The sequence below is a fragment of the Sesamum indicum genome, linkage group LG7 (assembly GCF_026168435.1).
Source record: "Sesamum indicum cultivar Baizhima isolate 11 linkage group LG7, ASM2616843v1, whole genome shotgun sequence".
Taxonomy (NCBI): Eukaryota; Viridiplantae; Streptophyta; class Magnoliopsida; order Lamiales; family Pedaliaceae; genus Sesamum; species Sesamum indicum.
The window spans coordinates 9,018,083-9,040,262 of NC_142663.1; the positions used below are offsets into that span (position 1 = coordinate 9,018,083).

At 35.7% G+C, this 22,180-nt stretch overlaps 2 protein-coding genes and 1 pseudogene across 6 annotated transcripts; 2 read left to right on the forward strand and 1 right to left on the reverse strand.

The window, feature by feature from the left end:
* Window positions 1-1,373: 1,373 nt before the first annotated feature.
* On the reverse strand, window positions 1,374-3,728 carry LOC148787558 (uncharacterized; annotated as a pseudogene).
* A 2,868-nt stretch (window positions 3,729-6,596) lies between these two features.
* LOC105166426 (uncharacterized) lies at window positions 6,597-13,900 on the forward strand. Of its 2 annotated transcripts, XM_020695210.2 has the most exons (9): window positions 6,597-6,844; window positions 6,922-6,978; window positions 7,461-7,545; window positions 8,291-8,332; window positions 8,990-9,158; window positions 10,291-10,343; window positions 10,439-10,663; window positions 11,555-11,601; window positions 13,116-13,900. In XM_020695210.2, exons 1-9 carry the CDS (start codon window positions 6,627-6,629, stop codon window positions 13,168-13,170), a joined length of 951 nt encoding a protein of 316 aa, XP_020550869.1. In that variant the 5' UTR covers window positions 6,597-6,626; the 3' UTR covers window positions 13,171-13,900. The 2 variants fall into 2 exon arrangements, with proteins under 2 accessions (XP_020550869.1, XP_011084072.1); XM_011085770.3 differs by lacking the exon at window positions 6,922-6,978.
* A 4,371-nt stretch (window positions 13,901-18,271) lies between these two features.
* LOC105166427 (uncharacterized) lies at window positions 18,272-20,183 on the forward strand. 4 transcript variants are annotated; one of them, XM_088882468.1, is made up of 3 exons: window positions 18,272-18,367; window positions 19,323-19,396; window positions 19,519-20,183. In XM_088882468.1, the coding sequence occupies exons 1-3, from the start codon at window positions 18,292-18,294 to the stop codon at window positions 19,861-19,863; spliced, it is 495 nt and encodes a 164-aa protein (XP_088738594.1). In that variant the 5' UTR covers window positions 18,272-18,291; the 3' UTR covers window positions 19,864-20,183. The 4 variants fall into 4 exon arrangements, with proteins under 4 accessions (XP_088738594.1, XP_088738596.1, XP_088738595.1 ...); XM_088882470.1 differs by having other exon boundaries at window positions 18,275-18,367; window positions 19,327-19,396; XM_088882469.1 differs by having other exon boundaries at window positions 18,347-18,450.
* Window positions 20,184-22,180: the final 1,997 nt, after the last annotated feature.

Here is a 22,180-nt window from a genome sequence, read left to right on the forward strand (position 1 = left end):
GCTACCATCAACTGTTCGTTCTCGTCGAACCCTTCCAACTCTCTAACCTGCTACAAGATCATAGATCGACGTTCAGGGTCGCCAAATTCACTTTCAAGCACCTTCGTCAACTTTCCGAAGCGTGCGTTAGCCGTCTCACAGAAGTTTGTGACCATTTCAACTAATTTAGGGATACCATCGTACAAATCAGTGGATTTTCGCTTCCTCGAGGAAGATCCACCAGTGCATTTGGCAGCACTTGAGGAGTTTTGCGTGGGATCCATGTTGGCATTGAAAGATGAAACAGGTTCTCCCTCTACACCGACTTCACATGGTTCCGGAATACAGTCGTGATCCTGCTCATTAAATTCGTGCGTGTCACCAATCTCCTCATCTCGAATGTTGTTGGCCTCCCTAAATTGGTCAGGACTTTGTTCTCCAGCAGACGATCCCGTCCAAAAATTTCCCGCCAAGCAGGTAAAAATGGCCAAGTTTTCTACCTCATCCCCTTGGCGGATGGATCCATCTATACCAGCGTTACAGATGGAGGTAAGTAAATGGAAGATTGCAAAAGTATGTAATTTGTTAATCGAGTTGCACAAATGCCCTAGTTAGTTTCATACCTTCACGTAATCATCCCAGACAGAATCATCTTCAACCGTTACCATGTTCCGGCTGTCGTCCCATCCAAACCCAGACCTTGTAAGCATGGTGGTTAGTGTAGAGTATTGTTTTTTCCAAACGTGCAGCTTTGAAGTGATGTGTGGTTCGGCCTAAATATTAGACTGTGGAAAATGCTTCAGGATGTAGGCCTCCAATTGAAGCAGACCCATTCTCGCACTTCCAACCAGTGACCACCAAATTCTTTAGTGCTGCAAGAAGGCATTCCTCCTCCAATATTGTCCACACTCGGCGGCCAGAAGGCCTATCTCGATTGCCACCAAGATGGTGCGGCATACTGCTACCTTCATCGGATCCAACCTCCATATTATGATTGAAGACCGAGCAGGGAACCGTGATTAGACCTGCACCATGCTATGTATTAGTAATAACAAAAATTTCTGAATATTAGTAGAAGATGACACAAGTTTTTTGAATTGAACAAGAAATGTGGACTGCAATAAAACCATGAAACCAAACAACAAATGACGTTCGAAGCGGACAATGGCTAAAAATAAGGAATAAACTTATTGTAAACGAGTAGCAATAGAAGGAGCAGAACGGAGCGAAAAAGTGCGAAAAACAGGACATGGAACACTACAACGAAGAACTGTCTCCAATCTCAATACACCTAATGCCATTACGCTCACTTGATTACATAAGAAAATCGAAATAACATCTCTGACTTGCGGGACTATAGATAATAGTGTAAGCAACCAAAGGCAATCGTGAATATTGTATAATAATGACTCATCAACGATGGTTTCTCTACTCGTTGTACATGGACGTGGCCAGTGTATCCCTCCAAGTGGTCCACGTTGGACTGGTTTCTATATTTCAAACTAATTCTGCGTCATTTTCCATCTCATCAACTCCTACGGTAGGCAACTCATCTTCCAACGGTTCATCAAGCATTTCCTGTCTTAGAAAATTATGCAATAAGCAGCAAGCCAATATAATCCGGGTTTGGACCTTGATGGTGTAGAATGACTGGCTCCTTAACATACCCCAACGTATTTTAAGCAAACCAAAGGTACGCTCAATGACATTACGAGCTGACGCATGCTTTAGATTGAAAAACTCCCGATGTTTCTGGGGTCCTCCAACTCCAGTGTCCCTATCTCGTAGATGGTAGCGAACACCTCTATAGGGAGTCAAGAAGCCTTCGGCATTTGCGTATCCATTGTCACACAAGTAATAATTTTCTGGGAAAGCATATCTGAACATTATGTGATATTTGTATAAGACCAATGCACGAATAATCATATACGCGTACTAGAGGAATATGAAAGCAGTGTAGATGAAATTATAACCTGAGGAGATTTTGAGACCACCCGGTCTATGGACGACATTGCGTAGTACGCGGCTATCAGCCGCACTACCCTCCCAACTGGAAAGCACGTAAATAAATTGCATGTTTGGGTTGAAAACACCGAGAACGTTGACAGCAACATGACCCTTGCGGGTTCGGTACCTTCCCTTTTCCTCTTCAGGTACGCGTACGTTAATGAAAGTCCATCCAATGCCCCAAGATAGCCCTACAAGTAGCAATTAATTCGCCATTGGCAAATGGTATATAATATCCACAACAAGGACCGAAAAAACAATTCCTACATTGTATGTACATTTGGAATGAAAATAAAGAAATGAAAAAGTACCTTGAACCATTTCCAGCGGGGGTCAACGCATTCGTCCGTAATTGGAGTTGGCCTAGCCAAGAGGACACTGTACAACTTAATCACTGAATTCAATACACGGTGAAAATGTTTGTGGATCGTGCATCCGGAACGTATCAAATCATGCTTGACAACGCTATTCTTTTTGTGGTGGGATACAATGCTTAGGAAAATCGCTACCTGCTCCGCGACACTCAGGTTTTTCGTCGGGGGTCATACCACCTGCGTACTGAAGCATGTAACACAGACGTCCGAATGCATTGCGGTCCATGCGGAGATTGCACAGACATGACTCGTCAGAAACGGATACGAGCCTATGAAGATGGTGAATCTGGTCGGGGATCCTAGTACTCATGACGTATGTGGAGGGCCGACGTAGACATCGACTAGGGTTTCGACCACCAAGGTATTTGGTTACATAAGAGAATATTGTCATAGCGACGACAAGCTCCTCGATGATTTGTTGTACAATTATTAAACCCAGTGTGACTCTTTTGAATGACCTCATCCTAAAGACGTAAAAAATTAAGCAACCAACTCAAAAAACTTTGGGTAAGAAGGTACACAAACGAAAACAGGGTAGGGCAACTGCATCTGTCGAATTACCACTTAAAAGAAAATAAAAATGAAAAAAAATAAAATATTAAAGTTTGAATAGACGATGGAGTTAAGCTGAAAATGATTAAAAAAAGACATGCAATTCTTTCAAAATTGATAATAGTTAAAGAAATATAGAGTGCGAGATAGAGGACATCGAAGTCACGCGATAAGAGGGCACAACGATGTAGAGGTGGAAAACTTGAAAAAATGAAGTACATAGCATAGCACAGCTTAATAAACGATTCGAAGAAAATGTTTGTAGGGTTGCGGTGAAGGGTTTCAGAAGTACTCACCGTGAGATCCGGCAGTAATCGCGATAGAACCGTTGAGATATGGACAGAGTAGGACAGATCGTCAAGGGAACAGCTCGGAAGGGAACTCCTTCCAGATTCTTCGCCGAAAAGAAGGAGAAAGAACTAATGTTAAGCATAGCAAAGAAATGAATGACTTTATAACAGAAAATGAGATTCGAACAAAAAAAATGGAGGACCAACAAGTTGAAACGAAAAAGGTAGATATACAGACAATGTCTCACCCACTTACAACTCACCAGACGGGATTGCTGACTTTGCTGGCGGGAACACAGTGTGGTTGCAACAGCATTCTTCCAGAGGAAAGTTTCAAAATGAGATAGAAGGCGTTGGTGGGAAATGAAAAGTGACAAGGAATTGAAGTCGGTAGGTGGAAGTGGACAATTTCGTCATTTCCGGTGTAATTCCGAGTATACAAAGGTAAATTCGGAAGGTACATAAAAATGGGATAACAAGACGGGATTCTAATCCCACCTCCGTAGACCGGATCCATATCCGGCATTTTATCCAGCGCAGTACCGGGCCATGCGCTTTTATACTGGGCTACGCTATTTGGAAGTAAACACTAGCCAAACCCCGATAACGCAGGAAATCCTTGTTATTCCTCGTTAGTAAACATGACCTACTACTACTCTTATTCACTTTTTACCTATAAATTATACTCTTAGAGTGCATTTGGACATACAGATTTGGGTCTTGTGGATTAGTAAGACATAGTTAAAATTCACCTAATTTGTTTGGATCATAAAATAAAATAGTAAATATTAAATCCTTCATATAACCCATTAATGTTTTAGCCTATAAATTTATGAAAATTTTTGTAAAATCCACCTAATAATCTAGTCATTTTAAATCCCTTTGAAATATTGTAGAATCATTAGTCAAGAAGAGGAGATGAATATCTTGTAGAAGATTCACACAGAAAGGAAGAAGATCAAAGGAAGAACAAAAAGTGAAACGACAAAATGAAGCCTTAGTCTGAAAAAGATCCAGTCCCAAAGTACAAAAGTTTTCATGAGTATACACCTCTGACTAGCACTAGAACGAAAACCTTGATGAATATTGAAAAGAAATTGTTCCAGTGGCTACCCAAGATAAGGCCAAGTCCTTTGAAAAATGGCTCCAAGTTTTATTGCAAATTCCACAAGGATAAAGGATATGATATGGAAGATTATTTTTAATTGAATGATGAAATTGAAAGATTGATAAAATAAGGATAACTTAAAGAATTTATTGCAAAAACTGAAGCTAATAGAGTTAAAAGGCGCAAAGAGTGCAACCCCCAACATGACAAAAGTATGTCTCGAATCCATGAAAAAAGGTATCATAATAGATGATCAAGAAGCTTGCAAAGGAGAGCTCTAGTTGATAACAATCAATCGAGGAGAGGTACAATTAATATGATCTCAGGAGGATAGGCTTACTGTGACTCTTCGAGCTAGAGAAGAAGATACGTAAGGTCTGGATAGAGTTACTCTAGCTTTTGGCATAATCATGTTGTATCGTCTGTAAAGTCGAGTCAAATGATAGAGACCTGGAGTGAGTGTTTTTCCCTCATGATGACCCTCTGGTTATTACTATGTGATTCACCCTAAACATATCATGAGCCAAACCCACAGGCAATGCACATCAACCCTATTGATTGCGCATTAGCCCAGTTGGTTGTAAACTAGCTAGCCCACCAGTTAGGAGGTAAGGCCCATAAAGTTATCTACTTTTAACTAGACTGAACTGGCAGGCTCAGAAATTGACTTCATTCCAGCCAGACACGACATCAGATAGCTAGACGGACATATCATACATCTTGCCAATATATTGAGACACGTAATCCTAAAATATCCCCAGATGGCTCCTAATAGATTGATGACAAACGAGCTAGTAATCTACAAATAACAAAATTTTGGATTTCTAGACAGACCTGGTAAGACCTAGTAAACAAGGTGTATCTTAGACAATCCAAGTTCAAATCACACATGGATTTTTAGTTCGTTAGCTGATTCAAAAGATTTTCAAACGGCATAGGACTCTCTATACAAACTCTTGTATTTCACTCTGTAAAGCTTATAAATTGAAGCCTTGTATAATTATTTGTTAACATCAACTCTTGCACTCAAACTTTCACTTATTCTCTCAATCATCTCTTAGTTTTAAGCTATTCTAATCTTATTGTTTGCAGTCCATATGAATATATATCATCCTAACATCATAATTTCACCATTTTTCTCACTTTTATTCAAATTTTCCTTTACTCTTTTTTGGTGAACCGTTACTGACTTAACTATCAAAGTGATAATCTTTGTTTTGCAAGGTTAGTCCCCCGTTAATTTCAAGATTTCTTTGAAGATCCTTCGATCTTTGTGGTGCGACTGAAATTTAGTATGCATCATTGGTGCCGTTTATGCAAATATTTGAGTTTAGACGTGAGAAATGGCAAGCTCTAACAACGATTCTTTGAGGAAAATGCTTCCCTACTTGCTGCAGTTGGTTCCACTATTCTACCTCTAGAGCAAATCATAGGGGACGCAATGCCCTCGATCCAGCTTTTGATCCAACAGTTATGCCTGTTGTCATCAACTCACAGCTAGGTGAGCCAGTGGAGCAGGACAACCTTAAGCAGAACATATAATGAGCAAGGAACTTACAAGCAAGTTCTTGGGAGAGAGCAGAGCACTTAGTGAGCAAGTAACTAACGAGCAAGTTCCTGCTGGAGACAATATACCTGTCGAGCCAACAAGCAAGAAGGTAGTTCCCTAGGGACCCCCGAAGCTAGCACTCGCTCATGAAGAGAATGACAGAATTCCGCCAAGGGGTAAGGAGGGAAGTCCCCCTCCTAGAAAATGGTATTCCTTATAGTGCCGACATCATGGCAGAGGAGCTCCATGCTCATTTTAGGGCGCCTTTGCACCTGCCCGCTTAAAAGAGGCCTACAATACGCAGTTGAGAGTCTATAAACAAGTAGAGGAAGCCGAGGTACTTGACAAGAAGTACCCCTTCCTGATAGCCCCACAATGTCCAACTGCCTCTGTTTGAAAGCTTCTGCAGATTTAGACACTAAAAACTTAACTCTGCTAAGGATTAGAATACATTTTTGACAAGCCAGCAAACTCCTCCAACACGTTTTGACTTATAATTAAATTTAATACACAGATACACACTACAAGAGAGCAAGACTTCAAAGACACCAACTAAATTTCAAAGATACCAACTAAATTACAAATTATATCTACATTTGATATAAAGTACTGTTCTGTATTATTAAGTATCTTTTTTATTTTCAAAATTGAATAATAAAAATTATATTAACATTTTACTTTAAATAATTATAAAAAATGACGGACGCATAGTATTTATTTAATTAAATGATAATCTAAATCAAAGACGTCCATTCCGCTGCGAAGGAATGGAACCTAAGACTCCTCCATATGAATCCCGTTCACAAAGCCAAAAATCTACACCGCCGCCGTCATCAGCGGCTGCGCGGCTCTGGAGACCGGCTGCTCAGAGGAACCTGAGGAACCAGTGGTCGAACCTCAATTCTCTCCGCCAGGACTGGCGCTCCGCCGCATCGGCCGGCCGCTCTCACGCCACTGCCATCGTCAACTCCTATCTCTCCCAAAAGTAAGCTCAAAACCACATTATACGTATTGTATTCAAGTGCGATTTTGTGAACTAATTCTGTATATTTTGAACACTAGTACAACTTTGGGAGCACGACGTACACTTGTTTGCTGGTGCTTTGGTATGGAGGTTAGGTAGAATGCAGAAATACTTACTTGTGAAGCGTCTGGACGAATTTGAATTCAATATCTGTACTTAATGCGCTTCTTATGCATGAGGCTGCAAGCGTAAAGCAGGAATGTCTTGGTTCCATCCGGTCTTAAATGGATTTTGATTCGCGATAGTAAGAAACTGTTGCAGTCATGTTAGGATAATACTTTATTGATAGGAATGAAATGAATACAAATTTGTTGTATAGAAATAACAAAATAAATTAGGTTTGGATATTCTTGACATATAGTTGTTTTGTCATACAACATCAAGGTATGCTGCGAGGACCTAAAGGTATAAATGGAGGCGGTCTTATCATGAGGGCCTACACCTCCCTGTTTAGCCAATTTAATTCCTCTGAGAGCTTACTAAGAGTCAACTTGCAGCTTAACATTTTTCTACTGCTAATCATATGTCATAAGTCCAATGTGGTGGGTGACTGGTTCTTTCTTTTGGAATATGACAGGTACATGGACGGGATGGAATTTGGTGTGTTGAGTGACATGCCTAATATTCGGAAGAAAGCTTGTTCCAAATTGTTCAAGCAACAGGTGTATATCACGGATTTTGCATTAACTTTTTGCTTTGATCCAGTTAACAGCATGCTCAACAACTTGTCATAGGCTAGGTCTGCTAATGCTTAGACATCCTTTACTTCACATGGCGGAAGAAAATTATCAAACTTTAGCTTTATGGATTCTTGATCTCTGCTTGTCATTAATGATAATGGCTGTGGATCTAGAAGTATTTCTTTACTGATATAAAAGCAGTATTATTTCAAAAGAGATTAGGTAACACTACTTGAATGACCATCTCTTGCACTCCATCTTTCTGAAACTTCTTTTAGTGCAATCACCTCACTACACAATTTAATTAAGCAGATTGAAGGTTTTAGTTTGAGGTGGACAAGGAATTGCTGAAGAACGAAGAATATGACTACTGTTTGGGGAATTTTTCGCTAAATCATGTTAAAACTCATTAGATCAATGCCCTAAACTTGTACAAGCTAACATGGCGATTTGTTATTAGTCATACAGCATTTTAATCGCCCTGCATTGCACGGGTTTAAGTTGTTCCTTCTCACTTGTATTCGGTTAGCCTTTTTATGAGTAATAAGTAGTGTTATTTACCATGTTCCCTTAGGGGTGTACATTATAAAAATGCTTCACACGTATATTATTGGTGACTGTTTATATGTGAGGTAAGCTAATCTAAAAATGAAAATAGAGACATGCTCTCTCTGTCTTACTGTGTTTGGGTCTATGTTTGTAACTGTGACGTATTTTTTCTTGTCAGGAGCTTTATAGGGGTAAACTGCTGTCATCTTACAGAGATATGGTATGCATATTTAACCTTCATCCTTTTTCTGGTAAAATAGTAAAATACTATGACCTAATATTTTTTATTTTTGTACTTCTTATTCAGTCAGAAGCCTGTTTCTGCATCAGCCTGTTTGTGAATACTTTAAGATAAAGATGTACGTCGTATCTTGGAATATTGCTTGTTATTTTATTTGACTTAATGTCTGTCAAACTGAAGTATCATCATTGGTCAAAATTATGCCACTTGGTGAAGAAAATTTTGCCAATTAAACTAAGGGAGAATGTTTTGTTTTGTTAACTGTAATCTTCATATAACTGGCAAGTGAAGTACTTAGTTCCAATTTTTGTATCATCAGTTGGGTGAATTCGACCTGCTAGCATGCCAGATTCAGGCCCTATACCTTGTTACTAGAATCAGGCTTTTGAGCGGGAATAAATATCCAGTTTATCTTTTTTCCAAGCATATTACCATTTTCAAAATGATCCAAGATGATGGGAAATATATTACTCGTGCATGCTGTTTTACTTGATGGAGCATGTCACTGCATATTTCTCAGAAATCTATTTGTGCTGGATTGAATGAACAATTCTTTTGCTATTACTTGTGCTCTTTATGGAATGTTGGTTGTGTACAGCAGGAAATACATTTATATATATTGGAACTCTTTTGCAGGTGGCAATTGTAACCCGTATGGTCAACACTTGTAAATCTATGAGGTGCTATTTGAGGGGGACAAGCAATAGTCCATTAGCTCAGTTTTCTTTCTCCTTGGAGGATGACAGTGACAGTGGCGACTGTGGTGGAATCCCTGTTTTTGCATTCTACTCAGTTGCTTCTTTTGGTATGTGCGCTTTTGTGACTTCCGTATCCATTTAGTTTTTCAGCCTTCATAATAAATTTAAATTGCAAAAAAAGAAAAAAAAAGAATAAAGAATTTTAAGTAATATTATCTGAATTGATATAATTCTGTTCCAATGAATTGTTGGTTAGGTATTTGTTGTCTAAAAGATACATTTTCCCCCTTTTTTCTTTGATTATTACGTCTACTAGTGAGGGTATTCGTGGTAGGTTCGATTGAATAGAATTTTAATTCGACCTATTGAGCAAGGTTTATCACAAAACTAAATCATACTACTTAACTATCCATTCAAACCAATTGGTTCGTTGGTTCGTTTGGCGAGTTAGGAAATATGAAATGTTATGTTCTTATATTTTAACTTATTTATAGTTGTAAATCAAATGTAAAATAATTTAATTATAATTAAATTAATATGAAAGAAATCAGAAATTGAGAAAGAGTGAAAATTTAGAACTTTTTGATTGTTAAGAAAATATATGGAATAGATGTAGCTGGCAAGTTATGGTTAAAGCGAATTGTAATTATTGAATCCACCACCTAACCCTAAAATAGTCAATTTTAATGTTAAAAATCTGCCTTTATTTTTAAGAATTCAAAATAGATGGGTTACCAGGTGGTTTATTGCGGTTTGAGCGAATGAGTCAATTGAGCAGGTTTATTGACACCCCTATCTACTAAAAGTGTGAAAACAAAATGAAAATACTGCTCATCTTAAAGGATCATGAGAAAAAAGGATCATATTCAACAATCTAATCTCAGGTGACATGTTTTAATTGCAAACAAAACGTTGGTTGAATTTTGTCTTCAAAGAGTAATGTAATGTTCTTATCTGGTAGTTTGATGTTCATATGCCATTGGTCACATTCTCCATATCAAGCTATTTTGGTTGGAGGTTTGAAGTATCACAGAGCTGCTCTATCCGGATCTTACTTCTACTTTCTCTTCTTTTGGCTATTTTCTTTTTCTTATGCTAAGTTGTTCTGTGAAGAATTTTGTTTAAACACAAAATTGAACATAAATTCTTTATCTTAAAATGTTTAACTATATTCACAGCCTCTTTGGGATTATTCTATGATGTCTTTGTCATAATCATAGTTGTTTAACATGATTCCAGAAGAACTAGCTTGGGAGATGGTACGAATGTTTGTATCAGAATTAAATTTGAAGGTGAAATTTAAATCTGGTTGCCACTTTGAAGGAGTTTTTAATATTCTTAGGTGTCACTGATCTCTTAATTAGCCATCTCAAATACACTGCTGCAGCGGTTGCTTGTGATGGAATTGCTCTACATCTATGATGAAAAAGTTGCCAAAGTTATTGGGATATGTTGGTCTGATGAATTCTATGATGGAGAATTTGATGAACTGAGTTTACTTAACTTGTACTCCGAAGAAACTCGTGAACCAGTGCTTCCATGCCTTAGAGGCTGCAAATCTAGTACTTCAGCCGTGCAGTCTAAACAGCAGCAAGATAGCAATGTCTTACAGGTAGTAAATTTACGTGAAGTTGGATGTGAAGATGAGGCATACCCATATATTTGGTTATTAATGTGTGGATAGTGCATGCATGTACTGTTAGTTGGAATAGCCAACTGTATTAATGAGTTCTCAAGTTCTGTAAGTGCAATAACCACCTTGGAACTTCATAATTTTGCAAACTTCTGTTTCATATATTATAACGTTTAAAAGTTCGTGGAGCCACCATATATGAATTAATGAGATGATCGAATCTTGAGTGATATTTGTGCATGTGTTCCTATATACTTATCCATATCTATCTTTCTATATAGGTATGTTTGCATATGTATGTATGTATTTATGTATATATGTAGAGATATATATGTATGTATGTATATATGCATGCATGCATCCATCCATAGTTATATATGCATTTTTGCATATATGTGCTTGTAAGGGAAAATTGCATTTTTGGTCCCATATGATAGAGTGTGTTGCACTTTTGGTCCCACAATTTACGGGTTTAGCACATTTAGTCCCATAGGATAAATATCTTAGCATTTTTGGTCCCATAGGATAAAATTGTAGCACATTTGGTCTCATAAGATATAAAAAGTTGTAGCACATTTGGTCCCATTGGATATAAAGTTGTTTGTATCCTATGAGACCAAATGCGCCATATTTTTATTTTATGGGACAAAAAATGCTACAATATTTATCCTATGGGATTAAATGTGCTAAACCGATAACTATGGGACCAAAAGTGCAATATACCCTATCATGTGGGACTAAAAGTGCAATTTCCCCATGCTTGTAATGTGTGTGTCGACATGTATATATATGTGTTTGTATGTGTGTAAAAAGTCATAGAATAAAAAGATAGCACTTTTTTCTTAATACTGATTTCTCTCTGCTCTGCAGGTTTACTTAACAACCTGGCTCGTAGAAGTGAACATAGATAGATGCAGGTAAAGTCATCACTTCAAAAACATTTCAAACTTTTTATATGCTTGATTGATTGTGATGATTGAGGAGAGCCAGTGCTTTGCTAGTGTTGGGGTTCATCAGTACTGAACAAGTGCTCACAATTATGTTGCCCGGTAGAAGATGGAATCCATAAAAGCAATAACCACATTCAGGTTTAAGGCATTTAGGATAACGGTAACAGGTTTGAAATGGGCTTAGCCCCTACCATGTGACCAAACTGATTCCCTGCTGTAATTGGATCTATCCTGCCTCAAACCTAGCTTAAGTTAGACTTGTAGACCTATTTTATACTTAAAAAGATAATAATCTTTATTAAATAGATCAGTTATACCTTCCACCTTAAAATTGCAATGATGTAATTGTCAAAGTCAAAATAGTTGCAAGCATAATATGTCGGCTTCATTTCTAAAAAGTTGCCGGTTCGGAAAAATAACAAATTCACCCTTGAAGTTTGGGTAAGTACGAATAGCATTTCATAATTACATAGCACCCGCTTGACGTTTTGCTCATTTAACATTTGAACCCATTTGTCACTTGCCCATGGGATTTTTTGGTTGAGGTGCCCAAAAACTTGACCGACTCCCGAAGAATGCCCGCTGCATGTGTGAAGGCTTTTTCATTATTTTTTGGTCAATCGTCACAAACGATAATACCATTTTGGCTTCTATGTTACCTACTCAGCCATAGGTGAGTTTGTTGTAACTAATGAAAAATAAGAAATGCGTCATTTTAATAATTAATTTATTTTAAAATATGAATATCTATAGTTGATTTTTACTATAGGCAGAGTATGTAATTTCTAATATTTGCTCATAACATTTGGATATAACATTGAAATATTACATATATCTTGTATGCTTAAAGGTATAAGGTCCATGTACATTGTAAGTTACTTTAATTTTTGAATTCTTTGAAGTATAGTCTTCAGGGGATTCCATTTTGATTCCTTGATGGAACAAAATGTCAAGGAATTTAAATGTTTATTTTCCAAATAACTGAGGGTTATTTGTGATTAGGACAATCCTCTTAACCTCCTTAATGTTTAGGCCTAGCTTGATAGTATGACTACTTACCAATATACTGCCCTTATGATGATGTATATGTGCAATACACACATTCATTGCACGTATATACATATTACGCATGCGCACACGTCTTATAAACATATGAGGGTGAGTTCGGGATGGCACCCGCTCTAGATGAAATATGTAGAACTCAAGACTTGCTTTACAAGTTGTTTATGGGTCCAAATCCGCCCTTGTGGAGAGGGTTTGTGGGTTGCCAACTTGACCCTAGTTGGCTTATGTTCATCGTTGGTATCTCTGATGGAAACTTCCTCTATTTTGCTATTTTCCATGCCAACTTCAGCATTTAATGCCGCTATGCTCGTCATAAATGGGAAAGAGAATGCAAAACCATGTTTTACAACCCCTTTGTGAATTGCTTTAATGGAGCCTTGAACACTGCAAAGTTCTAATAGGCTTTCCTTTTACAGGGTGGACGAAATATTTGCTATTGTGGGAGGGGAGATGCACGTCGATTTTTCTTGAGACTTCTGGCTGTCAAAGAGAAGTACACGACTTCATCCCTCGAAAAGTGGAGATGCAGAATCGACACTTAACCATTTGCTCAGTAAACACTTCAAAAAGTTGGCTTCAACATGCATTGAAATGCTTTGGCCTGTAAATACCGAAATGCAACTATGAGCCTGGTGGAATGGTTGAAGTCATCTAAAAGACTGCATAAAACCAGAATTGAGACGTGAAATCCATTCAGGAATTCCTTCAGCAATCCCTGTTTTCATGCGGCAGTTATGGAAGAAAGCAATCTCCAGCCATGAGCAGATACCAGGTCAAACAGTAAAATGATAGCTGAAACCTATGAGAAAATGTTTCCACCGAGACGAACATTATGACCATCTGCTGCTGTTGCATTTGGTGCAATATCTATAGTGGATTGGGAACAACATATGTAGTCAAAATGACTAGTGGGTAGCTTGAAGAGAATGGGTTGTGAAATTCCTAGTATTTAGCCATCCAAACAGTACCTTGCAATTACACGCCTGCTACTCTCTGAACAGACTATATTTCAGCTGAAGGGCAGGCTGCAGAAGTTTAGACTGTTGAAATCGATCATGAACGATTGATTTCAGCTTCAAAATAGGCTAGAAAACCATTGCCTCAAGTCCTTCATGTGATCGTTGAGATTCTCGTAAATGCAAACTGTTGATCCATTAATATAGGGTAAGTTACAGTGATCTCTTTTGAGATTTTGGTTTAATTATGAATAGTCCCTCGTTGTTTAAAAAATTATACTTACTCTCTTCAAATCGAAAAATAATTATGTAGACACTTTAACCTTACTGATTCTTTATTTTTTAAAAAAATAAAAACAAGCATTTGAAAAAATATAAAAAAATTGAGAATGGGTAAAATAAATAATCTACAGAAAATATTGGTCCACACAATTTTTTAGAAAATTCTGAAAAGTATATAAAATTTTGATTCATAATTAGAAATCAGTTTTTGTGAGTTAACAAAAAAAATTAGATGAAAATATAAAGTAGAGTGATGGAATAGACTTATTGTTAGACGATCATCAAAATACTGTGATTCTTCAACCAATGAGGTGATATTTGTAATTCTTCCAAATTTCAGAAAAGATAGTTATAATTTACCCTAAGCATATATGATATTTATTTCTGCTCGTATTTTTTTTTTTATATTGGTATAGATTGTAAAATGATAATTTTTTTCTTTATTCCTTTTTTGGAAAAACCATACTTTTTTTTATTAATATTCAAGAGTCTCCAGTATTTGCCTTAGAAAACAATGATATCCCTTGATGATCGTCTCAAGTTCTGTATCACCGATTGGCCGCGGGCTGTCCAAAGCGCCCATGCAAACACTTGGTAGTGAAGCTCCTCAGGCGTCCATGGAAGACGATCATCCTTCTCTTCCGTTCCACTTTCACATCCGCTGATCTATTAATGCCGCCTCAGACACGATTGACACCGTTAAAAAGCGCATTCACTACGCGTAATCGTAAATCGTTTGGCTAGCTCATTTCACAACATCCTAGTACGAAATCTAACAAGGAGAAACCATCGCCATCAAGTTCCCAGCTTCTCTCCCATTTCGCTGAGGTCAAAACACCTCCAGAAATTTTCAGCAAGGTTGGATTGGGACCTTTCATATGTGATGCTCAGCCAATTTCGCTTATCAGACTCTATAGGGAGAGTTACACTTTTGGTTCCCAAAAATATTGCTTATTTGATCCTTAAACAATCATCATTTTACACTTTTGGCCCATAGTCGGACACTTTTCACGATTTTGATGGTTTACGTTAATTTGACTGTTCGATTAGTCAAAAATGATATTCTTCTTTCCGTGCCTCCCGGCCTTATGTGCACAGTAAGTAATTTTTTCTATTTGATTTGACGACCACCTGCCTCAAATATCTAAACTAAAAAGAAAAGTACTACGAACCAAAAGTGTAACTGAAAATTATTTAGGGAATGAAATCGAATAAGTGGTGTTGTTTAGAATCAAAAGTATAATTCTTTCGACTTTATACATTGGACGTAGTTCACCATCGAAGAATTGGAAAGGAAAAAATACAAGCACTCCCCTTTGTGGTATTGTAAATAAGCAAATTACCAGCAATTTATTTCCTTAAATAGGGAGGTAAATTGCTTTATTTTAAAAATATAAGGATAAATTATTATTATTTTTTTTAAAAATTAATTTAGTCATTTACAGTATCACCATCAAATATAAAAATATTTCTTTCTTCTCTTATACATTGCTTGTCTTTTTCTAAAAAATTGCAAGGGTAGAAAAACAAGAAATGCACCAAAATGGAGATAGAATCATCCAAATCTTTGAGCCAATAGTCAGAAGGAGACGGCGGCGTTTTATTGCGGAGGATGCAAATACAAGAGGCAACTGTTTTGATGTAAAGAAGTGAGATACAAAGACAATGTTCTTCTTTTCAAATAGAAACGGTGATGGCATATTACATTAATATTAATAAATTAATAATATATATCGACTCGATCATTAAATTTATCATATAATAAATTGATATTAATATACATAAAATAAATATTTTTTATAATAAATTTATATTAAATGAGACAAATATACTTATTTGTCTGATAAAATTCAAATTGATAATTTTAAATTTATTTATAAAAACATCAATTTTAATCACTAGACTAAAACGCAATTTTCCCATAAAAAATGTTGTTTTAGGTGAAATTTGAGATACGCCTACAAGCCAAAATCTCTTCCCACGTCTTCTCATTTTCTTTGATTTGACATTTGACAACGACACCATTTTGGACATTTCCATGTCTTATTACAAATTTAAACATAATTCTGAAATACTATTGATGATATTAAAATTTTGGAATAAATGATCAATTAAAAGTCTAAAATAAAATGATTAATAATTGAGTTTTAAATTAATGTTTATAATAAATTTGAGCTTTTCATATTTTAAGACGACAAATTCACATAAATGACTATATTAAATTTAGTTGTTTTATATATTTTGATGGATTGATTTAAGATAAAATCCAAGTTACCTTTTATTTTGGATCAGCAATTGAGACAAAATATGTTCAAGTACAACCCAACAGTTAATGTATTTATATTCAAGTCCATGATGTATAAGCCCAAAAAGACGTGATCTCAAATTACTATAGTTCTACTCATGTTTAAAAGTAAGAGCCTCCACCACTCAAGTAAAAAGGGGAGACATTTCCACAAATCACAAAAAAAAAAAAAAAAAAAGCCTCCAGACAACAAGGGAGGATTTGACGCATTCTACACAGGACACTCCATACATCACAACAAATTCAAAGAATCTCAAGTCCAAAAGCTCTATGTCACAATGAAGCACTGTAATTGCGAAGGTTCCACGTCTTCTTGGACATCAAATCTTCAAACCTTGATATCAAATTTCAAAGTGACACATAGTTTGCTTTATAAATACGGAGGAGATTATGCATCCACATCCAAGAACAAGCTTCAAGCCATTGGGTCCACATTTGGAGTAACGAATTAGGGATTATTTTTAAATCAGAAATTACACAAAATTTTACGTAAACAACTACATTAAAACAATCATACATTTAATCAACGAATGCCCATTAAAATTTTATTATACTTTTAATTGAAATAAATACAATATTTGAAGATAGAATAAATAAGTAGTTAAAATTTAAAAAAATAAATTAATATTGAATAAGCATGAATATAAAATTATCAAAAGAGCTAATTGGTTAAAAAAAATGAATTTCTTGTGAATAAATAAGCAAATATATATATAGGAACATTTTAATTAACTCATATTTTTTCACAGAAGATGTTTACTCTTCAGGCATTGAATTGTAATAAATAACTCCCTGTGGCACATCCCATTGTAATTAATTTAAAATTTCAATAATGTAAAATTGTTATTTTTTTTAAATATATATTAATTAAATAAACAAAACATAATAAAAAGATGAAAATTGTTAGAAGTTATTGGGAGAAGAGTAGGGGAACAAGTACGGAGAGAGACACAGAGAGAGATGGAGGCTGAGAAAAGAAAAAAACTGCTGAAAATATATATTTTTTTAAACAAAGAAATAGATTAAAAAAATTTGAGATACCAAAGAGATGTTTTTTAATTAGAGTAGATTATAACGACCTCTCACAAGATTTGATATAATTATAAATACTTTCTTGTTATTTGCAAAATTATAAATAATCGTTTGATGTTTGATAAAGGTATGAAAATGTTAACTTTGCCCTTATTATTTTTTAATATATAAATTTGTAAACAAAATCGAACGGGGTGGATGGAACTTGGTTCACAATGGCATTTTGGTCAGTTCACTACAAAAAGTAGATTGAAAATCTTACTGATACTAACGAATTGTGTTAATTGCTATTAAAATCAGAGGTACATTGACAATTTTTCAAACAATAAAAAGGTATTCATAATCTCAAGAAAAGTAGTTGTAATTCACCCTTTTAATCTATACTAATATAAAAAGAACAGACCGTCCACACTCACAACTGGCGGTTAACGATACGGCCGTACTAATTTTTCGCAAAGCCAAAAATGACCTTTATGATAAAAAACACTAACTTATTCAGCTTTTTAAAATTTACATTAATTGATAAATTATGTTCTTTCTTTCATTTTGTCAATGTAATATACCGATTTTTATATTTTATTCTTATTTTGAATATATTTTAAAATGTAAAAATTATTTATTATATGCACGTAGAAACGTTTTGCAACAATGATTAATTATAATAAAGCACACATATGCATACGTATAAAATGTGATGAACCATACGGCCTCACCGTGACGGCAAAAATTCTTTAATTTACTGCGGTTTGATTCATTGTACTTAATTTATGTAAGATAAGTACATAACTTTTTAAACTAATAGAAAGTAAACATATCGTACAGTTTATCTATTTTTTTTATTGATATCAGTAAATTTGATAAATTTTTATTATCTATTTATATTAATGAGATGTAATTTCACAAACTACAAATTACCGATATATACACCAAATTTAACCAAAACAAAATTTAATCCATGCATATAATATGCCTTAACCCCCCCCCCCCCCTTCCCCCCCCACTCTACACTTTTTCTCAATGCTTTCGGCTGCTCCTCACTGCAACTTCAACTTTGTCTTTGCCTCTCTCTACAGTTCAGCATCTTTGACGAAAGGTGGTTCTTTCAAATCTCATATTTTTCGGGGTTTTCTGGGCTTCCATATAATATTTTTGTATTTATCATTGCTTATGTTGTAGGTGAGCAATCATGACGATTTAGTTTATATAACTTGTTGAATTTTCCTTTTTTGGGGGGGGGGGGGGTTGATTGATTACTGGGCAGCAGATGCATTGTTTTGGTATGAATTTGTTTGCAAGTAGTTGGTAATTGAGGCGATTGCTGTTTCTTGTGCTTGTGGTTGGAAATGTGTGTTTGAATTTGATTTTATGCGGCAAAAAAGGGAGACGAAAATGATTGATAATTAGTGAAATCTGGAAGAATTAGGGTTGCAGTATTTGTGATATAATTGGTAAGTAAAGTCACGTATGTAGGTTGAGGTGGATTTTACTTTTATAGAATTTTTATGCAATGCAGCATGGAGAGTGTGAACTTATGGCTGTTTCACAATGCGATTATTTTTACCTATTTCTGTCTATGTATGTAATCAGAATCTGTTACCTAAGTTCTTGGCCGTATCGATAATTCGATATATGATACAATACTCTATTAGGAATTGGAGCTGATTGCCTTGAGGAGGCTATTATGTTAGCCAAGCTTCTGCTTGGATGAATGTTCTGCTTCATGAGTTGTTTTTGTTGAATCTGGAGAAACCAGAAGTTCTGGACCAAGAACATAACAAACAGATGATTTGATCATCTTTTAGTACTTTTAAACATGTTCTCTTTCTCGACTAACATGTATTCTTGGCCTTTGCCTGCGCTTGGGTGTCTAGCCCTCAGAAGTAATGGTGGTCGAATAATGAATGGTTTATTTAGTTTATGGTCTGTAATTGTGACTGAAAGAGCGACGTAGCAATTCTTGGTGGAAAAGTTAGCTGCTTATTTCAAGTCTTGCATTTACTTGGTGACTGTAGCTGTTCTTTATGATTAATTAGTTTACTTCTGGCCAGGTAGAACACGTCTACTTAGTCAAATGAGGAGTGTTCTAAGAGCAACATGGTTGCGGTTTTGTAATTTGATGAGGGTATGCTAACAATGATTCTTCTCATTTTTTGTTTGATTTCGAGGCCCAACAGGGAGGTAAAAAAGTTACATTTTATTGCATCAAACTACTAATTGGGATGAATTCACTTATATTTTCTCCAGTTTTCTCCACCCACTCAGACGTCTCTGAGGGACAAAGCTATAGCAGTTGCCGGGAGAGTCACTACAGTCAATGATAAAGAAAGTTCAAGTGTCTCTTGTCCTGTATGTTTGAATGTACTTAGGACATCAGGTCATGCTGAGGTGAAAATGACGCTGGCACTGCACTTGAGTTTATGGCACCCTGATGATGTTATGCTGCAGTGGGATATCATGCAGAACAACAAGAAATCAATTATTCATCTGCCTTCTTTGATTATTGGAGTTGGAATGGCTGCTGGGTTCGCAGCTCTTTTGGCTATTTCCGCCAAGAACCACAGTCGGTTGCCTGTTAAAATGACAAGGTAATCCACACTGAAGTTGAGATAGTAATCCTGAAATCAGCCTCAACCATCAGACTGAATTTAGCATCGATCACCATGTTAGAGACGGCACTGAATATATACGAGGGCCAACTAGTTCAGTTCTGCCAGGATAGGGAAACACACTGCATATACCTTCAGATCAAAGCAATTAAATCTTAGAAATGCAAGGAAACTTGAGTTAGAAAGCACCGGATCAATCGCATCTTGTTTCTACCTAGTCTATGTTGGTGCAAATACAATCAAAAGATACTACCCTCTTGTTTCCCTTCCCCTCCCTTGATGAGATTGATATTGTTGCATCTTCTTCTTTATGTTTTTCTACACTAGTAGGAGTCATGTGGTTCTCACATATTGGTTATTACTAAGATAAAATAATTATATTGCTTAAAAAAGTTAAATGAAGTAACCATAAGGGTATTTCATAAATTAAGAAATATTTTTTCGAAAGTTAGTAAGTAATTTATAAATGAAAAGATCCTATTTATTAACTTAATGAATTTGAACTTTTAGAAATTTATTTAAAAAACTTTCCATTCAATGAAAATTCAGATGCTAAATAATAATTAAACAAGTTGTTCTTTGAACACATGGTCTCATTATTCATTTGTTTGTTCGTCTTTGTTGGGTGGAGAAATCCTCTTGCTCGATTTTATGAATTTCTTGGGTTTTTCTCAATGAAATTGTTAATTATCTTCCTATTGCTTGCGTGTGAATTTCAATGTGATATTTCTTATTCATCATTTACTATTTCCGTCGTCTGTTCAAGATATTGCACCTTTTTATTATACATAGAAATACTAATTACATGCTTTACATCAATATCGCTAAGTCGATTCATATATCGATTCGATCAATAAACTCACTCAATTTTGTTAGATATTAGGGGCTATGTCTCTGTATTTGGAGTAAGTTATAAACTAATAAATTAGTAATTTTTAGAATCAAAATACAAAAAATGACCAACTTTATTAAATAAAAACTTTTTTATACTTAAAAGATAAAAAACTGCTAAATATTATATATTCTTGTATGTAAAAAGAAGAAAATATCGATATGAAAAATATAATCTTTTCAACTGATGCGTATTGACGTCCAACAGCACTATAAGGGTCGAAAAATCTTTAGGAAGATCCTAAGATTAGCGAGGGATTAATCTGCAAAACAAAAGTTAGCACTATAGTGCTTAAGTCAAGCACTGATCTTTACTGGAGAAATGAAGGACAAACTTGAAGTAATGTGAGAACAATGATGAAATACGATGATGAAGTGATATAATTGGTGTGAAGTGCAACAAAAAGAGCTAAAAGTAGCTAGAAATCTAGAGTGAATGAGAGTGAGACCTTTACAAAGCTGTTAGGAAGCGGTTAGGGCAGACCATACACTGTTAGAAAGATGCACGTATTAGCTAAATACCAAAAAAATTGATTTGTGATTTGGACTTATCTAGATGAGGATATGACCTCTTGATCGTGTCTTGTTCAATTAATCAGAGAATTCGGGAATCAGTTTACCTGCTATTGGAGGAGTTGATTTCAACCAAATTACTTGGAATCAGTTGGAAGTTTTTTAATATGACATGTAATAATATCAACAAATTGTGTGACATGTCATTCCTACTGTATGCTGATTCACTTGCTGAATTGGGCTCATTTTTTGTTCCTGTCAGGTTAGGAAGAAAAAACATGCTAGGGATAGAGACTGTGCTCATGAACCAGCAGGGCCTGACCTGCTAGGCTGCTAGTGGGGGTCTATTTCCTTATCTTTGGGCTTTGAGAGAAATATATTTAAGGGGGCATCATTACTCACCCCCCATTAGAAGTGTAAGACCTGGTGTTAGATTACTGGAGTAGGAAAAAATAGTCCTGCAAAAGAAAAAATCCTTTTGTTGTTGAAAGAAAGTTCTGTCGGTAGAAGATAACTTGGACGCGCATGCGGATTTAAGGGGATCCATGCCTATCAGTAAAAAGGTAAGTGATAATTATAATAAATAAAGAGATGAGACATACCTAGCGGTGCTCGAAGGACACACGCTTAACGATTGGAGGAGAGGCAACAACTAGGAGAGAGGGGCGCCGAGTCCTGAGCAGATGGGACTGCTCAACTGTCCTCATATTTAAGCCATCTTTCCTATTTTTCATTTCACACACTTTGTGCAATTGAGTAACCTTCACTTCATCTTCATCATTTATCTGTAGAAAACAAGTTTTTCATGAATTTTTTGAAATTTCTTTTGTAGGTTTTCAACTTTTCGATTTATGGATTCCAATTTTTCCTTGCTCCTTATCATCTACACTAAGTAA